General features: G+C 47.3%; 1 protein-coding gene across 18 annotated transcripts in view; it reads right to left on the bottom strand.

The window, feature by feature from the left end:
* LOC149362448 (uncharacterized) overlaps nt 1-4,150 on the bottom strand; it is a 41,419-nt gene extending 37,269 nt beyond the window's left edge. For all 18 annotated transcript variants that reach the window (XM_089573053.1, XM_089573043.1, XM_089573047.1 and 15 more), the window contains exons 1-2: nt 3,823-4,150; nt 1,254-1,445 (exon numbers count right to left, since the gene is read on the bottom strand). In XM_089573053.1, coding sequence (XP_089429179.1) covers nt 1,254-1,445; nt 3,823-3,938 — 308 coding nt within the window. In that variant the 5' untranslated portion in view covers nt 3,939-4,150. The remainder of the gene's footprint in view (nt 1-1,253; nt 1,446-3,822) is intronic.
* Between the last annotated feature and the right edge of the window lie 14,819 nt (nt 4,151-18,969).

The following is an 18,969-nucleotide window of genomic DNA, read 5'->3' as shown; positions in this document are numbered from 1 at the left end:
TGTGGTGCTGCACGAAACATTAGTATAAAAGAACCACCGCATAATATTCGCCTAGGAGCGCTGTATAATTTGCAGCTGAATTTCTTCTCTCATGCAGTTTCGGTCCACCATGGTGGCTCAGTGCTTATGGCACTCGGCTGCTAGCCCGAAAGACGTGGGTTCGATCCCGGCCACGGCGGCCGAATTTCGATGGAGGCGAAATTCTAGAGGTCCTGTCAGTGCACGTCAAAGAACCCCAGGTGGTTGAAATTTCTGGAGCCCTTCACTATGGCGTCCCTCATAGCCCGAGTTGCTTTGGGACGTTAAACCCCAATCAAGCAACCAACCAACCAATCATGCAGTTTCGGTTTCAACCGACGAAAGATGGCTCTGTCGTAGCAGTTTAGTACAGGTCACATGAAGCACGAACAAAACTACATGGTAATTGTTTCTTCTTGAGTGGTTGTTATACCGCCTCTTGAGGCAGGCTGGTGTGAGGTGCGATGAATTGAAATGACGAAGCCGCGATTACATTGCTGTTTTTCTATATGCTTGACGTAACCTACACCGAACATTGCTGTCGAAGCCATCATTTGGCTGTTGAAGCTGAAACCGAAAAAGCTTGAGAGAAAAATTTCCTTACAAGTTATTTAGCAGCAGGAGGCGGAACACGCGTGTTGATCCAATCGTATACTAGCGTCTTAAGCATAATAGCAAAGCAGAAAACATGCAACCGAAGGTTTGGTTCTGTCCTCCAATGTTGAAAGCCATGCTTGTGCACACCTGCTGCACTTTCTTAGCTTTGCCGCCACCGAAAGAAGCCATGTGGCAAGAGCGCACACGTGCAGAGTTAAGTAAAAGCGTACTCGGCGTAAGTGCAGTGGCAGCATACTCACCACCCTTATTTGAAAAAGTGACCATCGCGTCAAAGCGATTGTTAGGAGGGCGCGGACACACCAAGGTATTCATCTCTTTAGCATCTCCCCCCTTTTTTTTTTTTTTTTTTTTTTATGGGGTTTAACGTCCCAAAGCGACTAAGGCTATGAGAGACGCCGTAGTGGAGGGCTCCGGAAATTTCGACCACCTCATCTCCCCCTTTTAAAAGGCGAGTAGCATTGATGTCGCCAGAAACTACAGCCTCCGCTTTCGGTACCAGGTGAGGCCGTGCAAAGGATTGAACGCATTCCACCTCCTGGGCTGACATTCCAACATTTTCTGCGGGCAGTGGTGCTGCGTAAAGTGGCACGGCTTCCACCGCAGTCCTGATGTAATACCTGGGAGCCTCCTCCCCTTCCGTCTGCTGGATGAACACGTAGTACGCGTCGCCAGGTGGGCATGGCGGAGGGTGCACTTTGGAGCCCTCAACAACACTGGGCCAGGCCTTATGGAGTTGATGAAGGCTGCATCGCCAGATGACTACTGGGGCGAGCTCAGCACATCCTGATAAGCTTTGCGCAGCAGGATTTCTGCACACCATAGAAAAACACAATGCCTGCAATAAATGGATCACGTCAGGCAGCACCGGGGGCCTGTTAGGAACAAGGCACCTATTACGTTTTTCGAAACATGCTAAAAAATTTTGATACATCCCTTCTCCTTCTGCTGCTTATTTTGGACCCTCACTTTTTCCCTCAAAAGCTTGCAGCACGAGTAGGGCAGCACTCATGGTGAAGCGAGACTACTACAGGCAGAGTTACTTCTAGTGGCTTCAGCGGCTCGTCCAAGCCTTTTCCCAACATGTCGACTGGAAGTTTGTAACTGGTGAGCCTCAGTGCTGCATTACCTCACTCATTCTCACGTTGGCACAAGCATTTAGTTTCAGCCAATGAATGTTGCTCCAAGAGGTGGCGTGAATTGGTATTTTTTCTGTAATATTGATTACTAGAAAGGCCCACCTGCTGAGTCTCCTTCAGACTTACACCAGGCATACCCAACAAGTTTGGACAGAAACATTTTTGAACTGGAAAAAGTTTATGAATGCAATTTTTCCATACTTGTAAGATTTCATATCAATCATTATATCCACTGGTCTCTCGCCTGCAGGCTGGCATTTTTTTACTCTTAATGTTATTGCTAGCATCGGAAAAGTTCCCCATTCGTTTTCTATGGCAGTCTTAACTGCTCGAAGCGAGCGATGGAAAAATTTTAATATGAATATTTTGCTACAAGTCAGATGAATGGACCAAAATTTTTGTTCAATATTGTTGGGCAGTGCAGGGGGATTTCTATCACATCTCATAGTCTAGCATGAGCTATTTGTGTCATTTTACATTTTCTTTTTAAAGTATACATTCAGAACGCTGTGTGTAGAGTAAAGATTATGTGCTCTTTCTTATTAGCTTGTACAAGAAGTTGTCTTTTTTCGCAGCTCTAAAATGTGGAGAGTGGCTCCTGAGCAGCTCCAACATAGAGAGAACAGTGCGAAAAAGAAAATAGTGACTCGTGGTCTATTCGAACATCAAAATATCATAGGTGTGTTCATACACAAAAATATATCTTTCTTTAGTAAAGAAAAATAGATTCAGTTATCAGCTGAGTACAGGTGGGACAACTGAAAGGTTCCACTTCCCTGTAGTGGTCCTTTGCAGGGCTCATCGCAACGGAGACTGCGACATGAAGAATTATTACCCGAAAAAGAAAAGACATCAGAAGGGTGGTGCAGTAAACGCCTGCAATAGATTAAAGCAGAAAAGGTACACCATTTGCGCAGGTGGTTTCCCTGACCTACCTCAAATATTTGATTTTTTAACCCTTGGCTAAAGTTAGCGTGGACACCCTGTATATGCGTAATCACCAAATATACTTCGCAGTCACCATTTAAGTAAACTAATTAGACTATAATCTGAGGCTGATGTAACAAGGTGAAAAAAATATGCCGTTGGTTGATTGGTTTGGTTTACGGGGTTTAACGTCCCAAAGTGCTATGAGAGACACCCTAGTGGAGGGCTCCGGAAATTTCGACCACCTGGGATTCTTTAACGTGCACTGACATTGCACAGTACACGGGCCTCTAGATGGCCGATGTTATGTCTAGTTCTAGCCCGATATTAATTTCAAAATAAGTGATTAATTAAAAATACATATAACAACGGTCAGACGTGGCACCATCAGCTTTACCACGTATTCATGGGTAAAATAAATCGCTTATATCTATAGCAATGCTGTCATTGCACATTATCGGTTATAACAATCAAATCTTGTCATTGAGTCTCAACAAAAATTCAGGGGGCACTTTGACTGTCTTAAGTGCGTAGAGAGGAAAGCGGGGCCGCACCACTTTGCCTATGTGACACTCATGACGGCACCACAGGATGACGTCACACATAATTGATGACTAATTAGTTGCTAATTACTGATTAAATACTAATTAAGTGCTAATTAGTGACGCTTAAGCTTCGCCTTTAGGAGTAGAACGCGACAGCGTGTTGTAGCGCCACCACCCGTTCGGCGCGAATGCCCTTTGAACGCAACGCTTTTTGAGGAAAGGAAAACCGCACCGTGCAGGAAGGGAGGGAATATATGAGTGAAGAAAGAGGGGCCGTAATGAAGAAACTGAAAATTGTATTTGAGGAAAGGAAATTACGCAGTAACTGTCTCGCATATCTCGGTGGACACTCGTCAAAACGCGGACACGTCTGCAGACACGGATGTCGACAAGGCTGCTAACACCACCGTGAGGTATTAAAGGCTTTCGCCTTAATAAAAGAAACAAACACGAAAAAGCCGCAACCGCACCAGCCAAACCACGCTTACAACACAAAAGCGCGCGCGCGTGTGGCGCCGACCGAGTGACCGAGCCGGCGCAGCGACGCAGCGGAAGCGAAAGAACCCATAATCACCCACTTGTTGACACCGCCACCCGGCGCGCAGAGGACCAAGTATACGCTTGCTTGTCGGGGCGACGCAGGCAGGAGGAAGGATGGACGCTGCAGACGCATTCCACCGCGCAAATGGCCCATGCCAAGAGAAGTAGGGAGCCGGGAGCGTTGGTTGTTGTCGCGACTGAGAGAACGAAGAAAAGAAAATTGCACGGGCTTGCTTACTGGCTCGAGGCGAGCCACCACCGCTGCCACGTGCAGATAGGAGAGTTAAAAAGATCAGAGGAAAGACAAAAAGAAAAGAAAGACGCGCGTCGCAGCAACAACCGCGTCCGCATGAGCGGACGCTGCTGAGAAAACAGATAAGATAAGCGGCCAAAGGCGCGCTCGCAGCCTTGGCGGAGCAGTCCATTATTAACGTCTGAGGGGTGTGCCGCTCGCGGAAAGAAAACACTACACTGGCCGAGGTTGAGCAGTTCCGCGTGGCTCCTGGAGAGCCGTGCTGCGCATGCGCGAGGAGCAGTTGCATCACACGGCGCACAGCTGGAGTGCCTCGCCGCGCGCGCTCGCCTTCCTTTCCTTAAAATGATCGGAGAGTAAAACGTTAACCTCAACGCACAACGAACGCCGACGGCCTATGGCTTCAGCGCCGCGTTTCTGGCACAACCTTGTCAATGCCTGCAGCCCACATCTCTCACGATTCAGGCGTCTACTGACCCAGAAAGACATATTATACGCACTTTGGTCGGAGTGTAAAAAATTTGGCATTGGCTTAGATGTGGTTAAGCCTGGATATAGAAGCGACAAGGTTCAATTACGCTTGGTTTGACGTCATGGCTGTCGCAGTTGGCGCACAATGCACTGAGAGCACCACGATAACGGTGGAGGCGTTCGGTCGTCCACACACTGCCAGTACGGAGGCGGAGAAGGAGACGCGCGTGTAGTGAATACGGTGCTGTCTTAGAAGGTTGCTTTAGAGACATGTACTGTGGTGTTCATGCCTTTCGGGTGTACGCCAAGATATGAGAGACAGGCATTTCCTTGCCAGAAAACCAATTTCTATTTCATTTCATTTTCCTTAAGGCCCTTGCGGTGCGGTTCGGGTATCCACCGAGGTATGAGAGAGACAGAAGTTCATTCCTTTCCTTAAAACCAAAGCGCGGTTCGGGTGTCCACCGAGATATGTGTGTTTCCTGGCGCACTGTTTCTTTTTAATTTATTTTTATTGCTGAGATTTTATTTATTTATTTCATTTCTTTTTTATTTTTTTTTTCTGTGCTTATTTCAATTTTTTATTACGCAGTCCGCGGCCACCTGCGCTGCGCGTGACTTCACTCGGTTTCGCGCATGCGCAGAATGTGGCTTTTGCAGCATACCCGGCATACGCGAAGCTCGGCTCCGACCCTCGTAGTGAAGCCTTTCGCTTCAAAGCGTTATCAACGCCTAAGCCAAAAAATTCAGGGGGCACTTTGACTGTCTAAAGTGGGTAGAGGCGGAAGCGTTTTCCGCACCACCTTCGCTGTTTCTGTGGCACTGGTGGCGTCACATATAATTACTAAGTGATGGCAAATCACTAATTAATTGTTAATTACTGATTACTGCCTGAATACTAATTAACTGCTAATTAATGACGCATAAGCTTCGCCTTCAGGAGTGGAACGCGACAGCGCGTTGTAGCGCTGCCAGGGCGTCCACGGAAAGCCACCACCCGTTCGGCGCGATGCCTTGCCCTTTGAACGCAACGCTTTTTGAGGAAAGGAAATGGCGCAGTAACTCTCTGTCATCTCGGTGGACATCTGAACCGCACCGTAGAGGAAGGGAGGAAGTGGGAGTGAAAGAATATAGATAAAGAGGAGCCGTAATGAAGAAAATGGAAATTGTATTTGAGGAAAGGAAATTACGCAGTAACTGTCTCACATATATCGGTGTACACCCGTCAAAATTCAGGGGGGCACTTTTTTGACCTAAAGTGTGGTCACTGATGTGTGGTTAAGATGTTAAGCTTCGCCCCTAAGAGTGGAACGCGACAGCGTCTTGCAACGCTGCCAAGGAGTCCATAGAACGCCATCGCCCATTCGGTTCTACGCCTCGCTCGTCGGTAAATTGTTTTTTGAGGAAAGGAAATGTATCTGTCTCTCATTTGTCGGTGGACACCTAAACCCCGCCGGAAGGGAATGGAGGAGGATGAGAGTGAGTGAAGAGACGGTATTCACTAGACGCGCCTTTGTTCATTCCAAACCATCGAGCTGGCATGGCGGAGTGGATAGCATGCTCGTCTCACACGCCGAAGACCGGGGTTCGATTCCTGAGCTCGACCAATTTCTTAATCGGTTTTATTTATTTATATGGCCTGACTAGTAAAGCTAATAAGGCAAATTGGGTAATTAAGCAATTAACTAAGCTCAGTCCCGCTTACTTGGAGCATCATTATACGATCCCTTCAATTGGTTGCATGGTTACTAGCCAAAGTGCAATCGGCCCCATTTGAAATTCGCGCACTGTGACATCACGACCGTTTCCACCAATTGAAAAGCGTGACATTTTCTGTCGACAACTGCTGCTTACAACGATGAGACATTAAAGGCTTCCGCCTTAAAATTCACGAGGAACTTTAGCGGCTAAAGTGGTGAAAGGCGAAAGCCTGAGTGCTGCATTCTGCTACGCGACTGTTCACTTCACATTCTGTTGGTGCATTAATTAACCACCAATTAATGACGCTTAATCTTTTGCCTTTAGGAATGGAACGCGAGAGCGTGTTGTAGTGCTGGCAGGGAGTCCTCGGAACGCCACCGCCCGTTTTGCGCGATGCGTTGCCCTTTGAACGCAAGTCTTTTTGAGGAAAGGAAATGGCGCTGTAATTCTGTCATCTCGGTGAACACCTGAACCGCACCGTACAGGAAGGGAGGAAATGGAGTGAAAGAAGAAAGAGAAAGAGGGGCCGTAAAGAAGAAAATGAAAAATTGTATTTGAGGAGAGGTAATTACGCAGTAACTTTCTTCTTAGCCGATCCCCCTGTGTGGGTATGTGCTATTCTTAGAGGTGAACAACAACAACTGTCTCACATATCTCGGTGGATACCAGTCGAAAATTGTATTTGAGGAAAGGAAATTGCTCAGTAACTGTCTCACATATTTCGGTGGACACCCGTCAAAATTCGCGCGCAGTGACGTCACGACCATTTCGACCAATCTGAAACGCGGACAAATTTGCTAACACGTCTTGGTCACGACAGTATGGGCCATTAAAGGCTTTCGCCTTAAAACACGACGAGCACCGACAGCCCATGGCTTCAGCGCCGCGTTTCTGGCACAACGTTGTCAATGCCAAGGCATGCAGCGCACACCTGTCACTACCGCCACTTACCTTAAAGGTGTCCACTGTTTCAAGAGGGCAGTTACGCGCCTTCTGTCTGGTTCAGGTGTCCACCGAGATGTGAACACCTCGCCCTCACCTCACGCTACTATATACTGACATAGCAGAGCTAAGCCACTGCCAATTTTTAAGCAGATGAAATGCGCATAACTGGCTCCCTAGCTGGGACAGTGGACGCCTGAATCGCGCTCATAGGTAGGTGGGGTGGTGGAGAGAGATGTGGGCTAGCCGTATGCGTTAGTGCTGACAACGGTGAACTAACTCTCGCGATCAACCATTAACTGCCACCTGCCAGGGTGGCAGGATGGCTGGGGACTTTAATACAGATATAAGACCAACAAACAGGAATTCCTTACCACTCATGTGGGAGAACATCCCGTTCCTCTCACTCGTAACGCCTCCCACGGCTGTGGCAACCTCGCGAAATACTTGCATAGACCACTTCTTTGAGAACCAGGCATTGGTGCAGCAAGTCGAGCATATATCCATATATTTCTCCGACCACAAAGCTTCCTTCATGACAATCAAGAACTGTTAGCGGAGGGTTTCATCAGGAAGGAATATGTGTGAAAAATAAGTTGTCTGTAATTGTACGCACATGCCTTGCTCGAATTCTTTGCTTCAATCTATCGAAAAGCTTTAACAGCAGATGTGCTGCGCTCAAATTTCGCATTAGGAAGTAACGTCGGCAATTTTTTTTTGCTCGCTGCGCGACGGTTGGCGCAGAGTGAGCCGAGAGCGCGTGCGTTGTCCCATCTTCTTCGTGGCGTCATACCTTAAAGCTGAGCTTGCCTCGCTCTCCGGGCACTTACGAGGCGGCCAGGTGTTGGGATGCCGCCTATAGAAGCAGGGCTGATTTGAACGAGAAGCAAAAGCTTCAGCGTGTCACAGAAACCGATGAAGAGCGGGATGAACGTCTGGCTAAGCGGCGTGCTCAATATGCGGCTCGGCGACTACGTTCTACAACAACTGAAGAACAAAGCGAGGAACTTTACCAAGCCTAGCCATCAATATGCTTCGCATCTGACTAGGCTTAACCTTAGCTAAGCCTCAGCCATTTTTTTCTCTTGTCAGCTGTCACCGCACCCTTGGTTCTGCGAGCTCCGTAGATTTCCCGTAAGAATTGCTTCCGGAAAGCGGGCTTGATGCCATTGACGCGAAGGCTCGCAAAGCTCCCGCCGGTGCGGTGATGACGGTGCGTTGGTCGTCGCTGAACGGTTATGACTGCGGCGCTTCAAGCCTAAGAATTCTTGCACGTTGACGATGCAGTCATGACAAACGAAAACCTCACCGACGAGGCGATCATGACAGCTGACACCGGTGCGGACAACAACGAACAGGAACTTTTGCAAGTTCTGGTGTAATAGTAAAAGCTCCTATATTAGTTCGGAAATCCGGATAATATGAACTGCCACCACTGTCCCGGTCAACGCCCATATGTAAGTATATATGGCGTCGTACGCTCGCTAATTCGGACATTACATTACGAGTCTCGCATCGGTTAATTGACGGATTGGCGCTGCGGTCGCCGAGGTGTGTGGACGTGCTCCCATCGGCTTCGTCATCTTCATATGATTCCGCAGCGATTTCTATCGAATTTCGCCGAAATTCTTGCACCGGCAGTTTCGTGAAGTTGCAAGGAATCCGTGGATACCCGATTTTGAGGTGGGCCATCATTTTTGACGAATGTACAAGTCCTTTTCTACCGCGTCCACGCCGCCGCCGAACTGAACCTGGCGCGCACGCCAGACGCTAGCGTCTCAGCCGACGCGCCAGCTATGCGCCGGTCCAGGAACGCGCTAGCTCGGTGAGACGCCACCCGCCCTTCGCGCCGGGCGCGACACGGAGAGAATGGCAACTTCTACCGAGGAAATGGATAGCTATGCGGAGGATTTACCAGCAGCGCCGACTACTTCAGCAATAGCTAATGAGCAAGAGGACGAGACGGGCTGGAAAGTGGGGACCAGCCGGAAAATGGAAGAAGGAACGCTCCCAACCCACTGCGCAAATTTCACAGCAAGCACAGCATACAAGCGACGGGCAGGTGAGCTCTTCTCGCACACCTCCTAACATTCTGAACCGGGTGATGAGAGCCTCACGCATGCCACCCCTACCGCAAGACAACATCAAGATAGTGCTTCGCCCAAAGGGCGGCTTGAACTTACAAAAGATCGGACCTACCTTAGTGAGCAAAACCCTCATGGATGAAGTTGAACTTAATCCAGAGCAGACCACGGATGACATTATATGTTCCAGTACTACGCAGAACATCATGGTGGCGATCACGCCCTTTCGAGAGAATGCAGACAAGTATTCGGACGTAAGGGCTATCCGAATAGCCGGAAAAGAGCACGCAGTCAGCGCTTCCGAAACTGCCCCAAGCGACACCTGCAAAGGGGTAATCAGCAGATCGACACTGCCGACGATAACAGGACGATTGAAAGAAACACCGTGAATGACCGCAACCCCTTGGCACTATATAGCGGCGAAAAGAATCAAGAACTCAGGATCAGTGATCATTGTGTTTGATGGACTTCGCGTCCCAAACTTCGTTAGATATGGACCCACACTGGTACCCTGCTACTTATATCGCAGACAAGTAGACATACGCTTCTTATGCGGCAAATTCGGACATCGTGTGTACGTTTGCCCCGAGCCGGGCTCCACCGAATTCAGGGGCTGCGGACTTCCTAACCCCACCTCATCCCACGTGTGCGATCCGAAGTGCAAGCTGTGCGGGGGCTTGCACGCGACGGCGGACAAGGTGTGTAGGAAACGCTATCTGATTCCATACGTAGTGCGCGCACGCACGACGTCAACGAGCGTGACTGGAGCAACAAGAGAAGGCACAGCTAGCGTTGTTGTTGTTGTCCTCTAAATAATGGCGCGTACCCACTGCGGGGGATTGGCCAAGACACAGGCGGCAACTGATAGGCACTCAGAATATTAAACAAGCAGATAAATGAGGAAAGAAATGGCAATGGTAATGATGATAATATTATAATTAGGAAATAAATGAAAGGAATTCAGATGTGTAAATTGAAGTAAGCTATACAAATAATGTGAGATCGGCGACTGAAATAGGGAACGGGACTAAATATGCCATGTTTCGGAAAACTTTCATTGCAGAGAAATATTGATCATGAGAAAGAGCTTAAGACGGCTAGTCGAAGAAAAGCAGCAGGGCCGTTCTACGTTCGGGAGTTTTTGGTCAGGATTCTGAGTAGCACCGCAGATTTGAGTAATGTGAGGTTGCCTTTGCTCTGTCTGTAGGCATGGCTTTCACCTCTCCGGGTGGGGGCTCGGCAGCCTGGCGAACCAGGCTGCCGGTCGAAAGCTTGCCTCTGATTTCATTTGGGAGGAATGGTGTCGATGCAATTCCGATGGCGCTTGTACCGTTAGGTGATGGAATACTAAAAATGAAGAATTCCAAAACGATCCAGTAGGAACTGAAGAGTCTGTCGAATCACTATCTCGACATCTCTGAAGTGCGACCTTTCGGGAGGCGTGGTATTGTTTGCAAGTCGGCAAACATTGAGTGTGTGTCGGATTTGCTGCGGTGTCGTACTTTTACTGCTGCTCCGGTTAAAGTCTTCATTCCGGAACAGCTTGCGTGCACGAAATGCATTGTACGTGGAGTGGACCCGTCATCTTCCGCCTAAGAAATTCTGGAGGAATTCCAGGATGCAGGAGCAGGTGTTATTTCTGTATACCGCTGCTCGCGCGAGGTCGCAGGAGTGCGTGTTGCTACAGTCAGTAATTACAACTTTTGCTGGTCGCACCTGTCTCTCTGAGCTGAAAATATGGCCAATTGTATATCGCGTGGACCCTTTGCAACCTCGTCCTCTGCAACGCACAAATTGTTGGCGATTTGGACATAGTGGTAAAGCCTGTAAGTCGGCGACAAGATGCCGGGTGTGTGGTGAAGGGCACTCTTCTGACAGCTGCACTGCTGGTCAACCCAACTGTTGCTTGTGCAGTAACGCCCACAGCGCTGATGATGCCACTTGCGAAAAACGGTCGCAGGAGCAGGGTTTATTGGAATTAATTGAGCAAAACAGATGTTCCCGAGCAGACGCTCATGCTGTCCTTAACCGCAAAAATCACTCTTACGCCAGCCTTGCGCATTCCTCTGCTCCTCACCTTGAAGCCACGCTGTCTGCCAAGATTGTGTCAAGCGTCGAAAAAGCACTGTCAGTTGTGGTAGAGCGTATGCTCAGCAACCTTACTCAGGCGTTGTCTGATATTGCTGCGAGTCAGGCAGTTTGTCACCCCAACCTGCAGCGCCGCCAGCGGCAACTTCACTTCAAGCCTGTGCTGAAAGTTTATTTGGACCATCATCTTCCAATATACCGACTCACGTGCCACCTCTCGATAGCGTCCCAGTTAGTCTTCCTCGCAAAAGTGTCTGCACTACTGATGTGGAAATGACCTGCCCTACACAGAAGCGTCGTGCTTCCACCTCTCTCCCTCTAAGTCCTCCGTCCCCCAGGTCAAGTCTAAAAAAGGGCCTGCTAATGTCTACTCAAAGTCTGATATGCTAAAAGAGGCTGTTTCAGCCTCTATTCCCGACTAGTTATCATGGATGGTATAAAGGTTCTACAATGGAATTGCCAATCTATTGCTTCTTCTCTTACAGACTTAAAACTTCTTTTATCTTCCCATAATCCAGATATAGTGCTCTTACAAGAAACTTGGCTCTCCTCTGTCTAATCATTTTTATTAGATAGGTTTCGTGTTTTTCGAGCGGACCGCATACATGGTAGGGGCGGCGGGTTAGTGACCCTGATTTCTTCAAAACTGTGTCACCGCGCATCAGTTATTAAAAAGGTTATGCTTCCTGACTTCGAGCTTTTAGCTGTTGATCTTACTTTACCGCACTGTGCTCCTGTCACAGTTGCTAACGTATATTATCCAACAGGAGTAAGCAGAACAGACTATCTGGACAGCTTGCTTGGCACTCTAATAGGGTCATTATTGCTGGAGGCTTTAACTCACATCACGTTGTCTGGGATACCTACACTGACTCTCATGGTCAGATGTTATGGGCATGGATGTCGGCAAATAATGTGCGCTGCTGCAATTCTCGGGCCGTAACCTTCATCCGTAGAAATTCGAGTTCAGTACTCGATTTGTCCTTGGCAGCAGGTGGGTAGGCATAGGGGCATAGTCCACAGTTGACAGTGGTACGTCTAGTGACCATTTGCCAATTATTTTCACCATCTTGGTGCGCCCACTCCATGATCATGGTTCTGCCCGAAAGTTAGTTAATCTTGCAGCCTACAATTCATCTTTGGGCGCCTCCCTTACATCTGATATTTGTTCCAACGGAAACGACAGCGCTCAGCGAGTGTTTGATTCCGTTTTGAAGGCTACTGAGAGTTCACAGTTCATTGTGCGGTTTGCTGTTAGTAATAAGTAATAGATCACCATTTTCGCCGTAGGGAAGCAGCATAGAAGAGCCTTTCGCATAACCAGAGCCCTGCTAATTGGATGAACTATAAATTTTTCTCGGCCTCGTTTAAAAGAACAATACCAAAGGCAAAGGATGACTACAATCAAAATCTGAATACATATTGTCGCCCCCAAACAATAGGAAGGTTTTGTACCGTTTTATGGAACGGCTCAGTCATGCAGTTAACAAGCTCGGCTGTACTGTCTCCACATGAGGCTAAAGATGAGTTAGAGCGAATCGCTCAAGGGCTCGCATTACGCTTTTAGGAGCAGCGTAGTGTGCCCCCGTTCGACCCCTTCCCCTGCTCAGACTATGTGGTGGTTGACAAATCTGAACTAACTGTAGTTTCTTCGATGCAATCTTCGGCTCCGGGTTGGGACGGTGTCACGGTCGGTATGTTGAAAATCTTAGCTGAAGAGTTCACTCAGGACCTCCTCGATCTGGTCAACGCTTCATTGGAAGCTGCATGGCTGCCGCACTCCTGGAAGGTGGCGAAAATAGTATTACTCTTAAAAGATTCAAAGAAAGGATTCCATCTTGATAACAATCGGCCGATAGCTCTAACATCCAATTTGGTAAAGCTCGTGGAAAGAATTGTGCACAGCCGCCTATTAAAGCATGTTTCAGAAATCAACGCATTGCCCAGATTTGCTTTCGCCGCGGATGCTCAATATGGTATGCCCATGTTGATTTAGAGAGCAGAGTCCGACCTGCTATGCGAAGCAACGAAGTATCAGCGTTAGTGACTCTTGACGTTACTAAAGCATACGACAGTGTTGAACATTCGATCCTTGCCACGAAATTGTCATCACTACACCGCCCGTACTACGTTTATGCGTGGATCCGTGAATTTTTAGCAGGACGGTAGTTTTTATGCACTGACGGCTCCTTCACTTCAGACGCCTACGCCCAGACCAGAGGTGTGCCACAAGGTTCTGTGCTTTCGCTAGTTCTTTTCAATATTCTGATGTGGACATTCGCATCCACCCTGACGTTACAGTTTATGTTTATGCAGACGACATAGCCTTCTTTGCCTCGGCAACCGACATTCATGCCTTGTATCGTTGTCTTCAGGCTAACTTCAGTGAACTCCTAGGCTCATGGGTCTAGGCGTAATAAACACGGCGGAAGAACTCATTGAGGCGCAGTTGACAGGGCAGATAACACGACTCTCAAAAACCAGAAAACCAGAAAGGCCAGAAAGCAGCGGTTGGCATTTTTCCTGACGATCTCTCTTGGAGTTATTCGCTTCGAGTCCCGGATTACACTCCCGTATTTCTAGCACCGGTCGCCTGTAGCGTCCCTAATCTCATCCTTTTCGGAATGTCTCGCTTTCAGTATATTCCCACTCTGTGCAACGATCCCTTGCCCTCTACCGTTGACTACCAACATCTCACGTACCCATTGAAGGTTCGTGCATGTAAATCCCGGCAGTGTGAGGTAGTAGCGATGACACTCATGCGGCGCAGAATCCCCCGCTTAAATCTTCACTTATGCAGATGCGGGTTCAGTCCCTCAAACCTTTGCGCGACTTGTGGAAAGGTGGAAACATTGGAGCATTTCCTACTCTATTGCCGAAGGTTTGCACTTCACAGAAGGACGTATCTAGAAATTCCAATTATTCGAATGGGACTCACTTTGCCGGTTCTGCTTCTTCTCTCCTTCGGTGCTAGCGCCAGAGGTTTCGCATTGCATCAAGTTTGCGACAATTACATTATTGCTACAGGCAGGTTCCCTTGCTAATGGTATCCAAAATTTCCGCATTGCAAAATCACTCATCAATTTTTCTTGTATTCAATCCTCTAATCTTTACGCCCGTTTATTTTTTCAATTAATTTTTTTCCTTGTTTTTTAAATCTATAATTACATCTTTAACTCCTCGGAATTCTTACCCAAAGTTAAGTCATTAGCTTGGCACCAATTTACCTTCTTTGGGCTCTCCTCATTGAACCGTGGCCAATCCCCCTTCGTGGGTATGTGCCATGCCACCGAGGCAACAACAACAACGTGTTTGTTGTGAGCTCCGTGTTTAATTCCTGTTTCTCCTGTTCACGGTCATCTTCTGGAGGCTACGAACGGCCTTCTGTGCAACTGGAGGCCAAGGACACCCATCTGGACAGATTTCCGTCAAGGTGGGCGAAATCTCAAGTACGAAAACCTAACCGACAACCCCAGGCGCAAGCTAGGCTTAGTTCGGCGCTGCTGAGCCAGGCCGCGCTGCGCGCCTGTGGCATGGATCCGGCTTCATCGGTGGCAGCCACGCGGCCGCCTGCTGCCTCCACGTCAGTGCAAGCTTCGGCGGCTACAGACTTGCCCGCTTAGCTAACTCACTAAGCGCCGAGAACAGCGCCGCTTACAGCCACCTAGAAGAAACATAACGAACGAGCTACCTCCTCACGCCGCATCTCCAAAACAGCTCTGAGCCACATAAAGACGCCGAGGTCTGCAATTTATGTTCATCGTTCTGTTCCCCATACACCGATCGATCTTTCACGGTGGTGCAACACTCGCCAGGAGGTCGCTGGCCTTCTCGCAAAACCTGCACATACACCACTGATACTTGTATCTTTCTATGGTCGTCCGGGAACACTATCTCCCAACCTAGGTTGGATTCGTTTCCTCCGTAATAACTACTCGGGCATCCCTATTTTAGTTGGCGGAGATTTCAACGGCGCTCACACTTCGTGGGGCTACCCTTTGGATTCCTACTGGGGTGCTCACGTTCATGGCACCTTTCGAGATCATTCATTTCAACTCCTAAATCAACCGCAAACTTCAACGCGCCCAAGGGGTGGTCCGTATCCGCCTGATTTGTGTTGGTCGTTAGGCCCCGGCAACCCTCGTTGGACTGTTGAACCATATACTTGGGGCAGTGATCACAGCCCTATTTTAATCTCCATCACAACTTCGCGTATCCGGAAAATACGCCGCAGCGTGCGCTTTACATCATGGGAATCCGTACGCGCAGATAATCGGTTGTACACACTGAACCCATCTGATGTTCTGTCTACCCTCTCAGCTGTTTTGTCGACTCATACATTCTCCACTACTGTAAGTGAGGATGATCTGAACCCGGACATGCATCTTCTTAATTTCTGGGCTCTACGTCACCGGGCGGATCATTATGCTTTTCGTAATCCCGATGACCCTTCAGCTCTTCCAGCTCTTCATCGGGCTACTGCACGTGTGCGGCGCTTATCAAAGCGACTTAGCAGATAACGCTGGGCTGCATGGTGTGCCCGTCTCTCCTCTATGCAGGATAATAGACATCTTTGGCGGGTATTTTACGCCATGGAAGGCACTTCTCAAATTGCTGATTATACCTAAAGTATTCGCTTGGCTCTGAATTAGAATGAAGCTTCATTTGCACAACAAGCAGCCCGTCAGTTATTCCCACATCATGACTGCCTTCCTACCCCTTCTCCCATATTATCGATTTATGAGCCCTCTGATGATGTTACTGCAGATTTTACCATGGCGGAATTGCTGGCCTCCATAGATCGCGTCAAAACAAGCACTGCTCCCGGGTATGACGGTGTACCTAACTCGTTCTTTCGCAATTTGGAAGGACCTGCTCTACAGGCCCTCCTTGATACATTCAATGAGGTGTGGCATTCTGGAGTTATTCTTGCAGAGTGGAAACATTCTATCGTTGTCCCAATACCCAAATCAGGTCAGCCGCCGGTTTCTCATTCGGGACTCCGCCCTATTTCACTTACGCCTACTATCTGCAAGCTTTCTGAACACATTCTCGCAGCTCGCTTGTCGTGGTGGCTGGAATCGAATGATTGTTATCCAGAATCTCAAATTGGATTCCACCCTCACATTGTAACAGTGGACGGTCTTGCTGTTTTGGCTGCGGACGTACTTAACCATTCTCCACATAGTCATCTTGTTCGTACGGTGATCGCTACTGACATCACAAAGGCATATGACAACGTCCTTCACTCCGCAGTTCTTGGCACCCTTCAAGATCTCGGTCTCCCGCATCGCTTTCTCCTTTCAATTCACTCATTTTTAAGAAACAGAAGCTTCAGTGTACGTGCCCATGGGGAGCCTCTTGGTCACTTTACCGCCAACCGCGGTGTACCCCAGGGCTCAGTCCTAGCCCCCACATTATTTAACGTAACTTTTATACCTCTTGTCCAAGTCCTAGAGAAAATTCCTTCTGTACGCGTCCTTGCGTATGCCGACGACACAACCTTCCCAGTAAACCATAAAACGTACCATAGACATCAGAAAGATATTTACGCTGGACATTAGACACCTCCATTAGACATCCATATTAGTACCGTTTACGAAAAATCTACGTACCTACAACATGAAAATTGGGGTCCAGTTCACGTTGTAGGTACGTACTGCAGACATCACGCTCTACATTTATCAGATATTTGTGAACATGTAAGTACGCCCAGTCTACGTAGCCTAGACGTCTATATAAAGAGAATATGACTATACATAGACCAATATCCAGGTGAAAATTTCTAACTGGTTCCAGTCCTACTGTTTTAAGAGACACATTTCCAGACTGGAACCAGCTGCAATACGAGATGCAGCTGACACCTGTTACAATTCCAGATGGAACGGAGACCTACTGCATCCCAGCCACAGACTTCCCTATGGAGTCGTCGGGACGTCCAAGCACTCCAGCTAGCTCAAATACAGTTGAGTAAGCGAGTACTATCAGCGTCAATTGAAACGCGAACAAGCCAATTGAAACGCGAACAGCAGAACTCGCAGATATTACTTAAAGCCTTAAAGAACTCTAGCAGTTGTGACATCGATGGTTTTCAAGTACGCCCAATCAAACATGTAGTTGATATTATTGCCCCCATCCTCACCCACATTTTTAACATGTGTTTAGAATCAGCAACTTTCCCAGCGAGAATGCAGTGCGCAAAAGTTACTGTTCTGTACAAAAAAGGAGATTGTAATGAGCTTTACCGATCTTTTCAAAGCTGTTTGAAAAAGTCTTGTATTCGAGGATGGCAAATTTCATTGAAAAACATAATCTGTAAACACCACACCAGTTTGGTTTCCGTAAAAACAAATCAGTTGAATTAGCGTTGCTAGAGCAGAAAGAATATATATTAACGGCGTTTGAAAACAAAGCAATAGTTGTTGGCATTTTCGTGGACTTTTCTAAAGCCTTCGATTTAGTTAACCATAATATTTTGCTGGAAAAATTAAGTAAGTATGGAATACGAGGACAGGCACTAGCTCTTATGAAATCCTACCTATCCAATAGAACTCAAGTTGTGAAAATAGGTGCCTTTACATCGAAAGCTAAAGCTGTTAATTGTGGAGTGCCACAGGGAAGTATTTTAGGACCTTTACTTTTTAATCTCTATCTGAATGATATCGTCACTATTAACCCTAAAGCAAAATATATTATCTATGCAGATGACACTGGTATTTTTTTTGCTGGCAATGATATTAATCTTCTTGTTGAACAATGTAACAGTGCAATGAAATCCTTAGAGGAATGGTCGAGAGTAAATGCAATGAAGGTAAATGAAAGCAAAACAAAAGCGATTATATTCAGGCCGAAGAACAAGCACATACCTCCACATCAAGATATTATAATAAACTCACGATGCATCGCTTTAGTCGAGAATTTCAAATGTCTGGGTGCCACCTTTTCCGCAAATATGTCCTGGGATAATCACGTCAAGCATGTTCTAAGCAAAATAAGTCAAATAACTGGTGTAATAGGTCGTTTAAGGTATATCCTTCCCACACACATCAAACGTTTGCTTTATCACTCACTCTTTCAGTCACACTTGAACTATTGTCAACTAGTATGGGGAAACACAACATCCACTAATATAGAACACATCCACCTAATACAGAAAAAGTATCTCCGACACACATATAATGCTTCTTATACTGCTTCCACCTCAACTTTCTTTAGCAACTCTGGTGTAATTCCAGCTCACAATCTATATAGATATCGCTTAAGCCATTTGTATAAACAAGAAATCCACAGGAATATCAACAATATACGTAACCTATCCCAATTACAGGACAGAACTCCAAGTTACATTACAAGACACTTCGAGGATTGGTCAGTACCAATGTCACGTTCAAGTTACGGGAAACAGTGCCTTAAGTACACAATACCAACGCTCTTGAATTATTATAATTCTGTCCGTTTTGACCTTTTCACGGCAACTTACAAGGACCTCCGGCAGATGTATTTGGTTTCTGTGTAATGTTGTCTAGCCTTGCTGTTGTTTTCGTTTGGATTTGTAGAAGTGAGTTCCGTTGTTGTTTTCTATTCTTTTTGTTGTTTTCTGTTGTTTTCGTTTACGAGTACTAAGTCTGTATCATATTAAAAATGTA

The sequence above is a fragment of the Amblyomma mixtum genome, chromosome 2, assembly GCF_055824585.1.
Source record: "Amblyomma mixtum isolate Tamu chromosome 2, ASM5582458v1, whole genome shotgun sequence".
In the NCBI taxonomy this organism is placed as follows: Eukaryota; Metazoa; Arthropoda; class Arachnida; order Ixodida; family Ixodidae; genus Amblyomma; species Amblyomma mixtum.
Note: the sequence above shows the minus strand (reverse complement) of the source record. Positions and strands in the feature narration are given on the sequence as shown.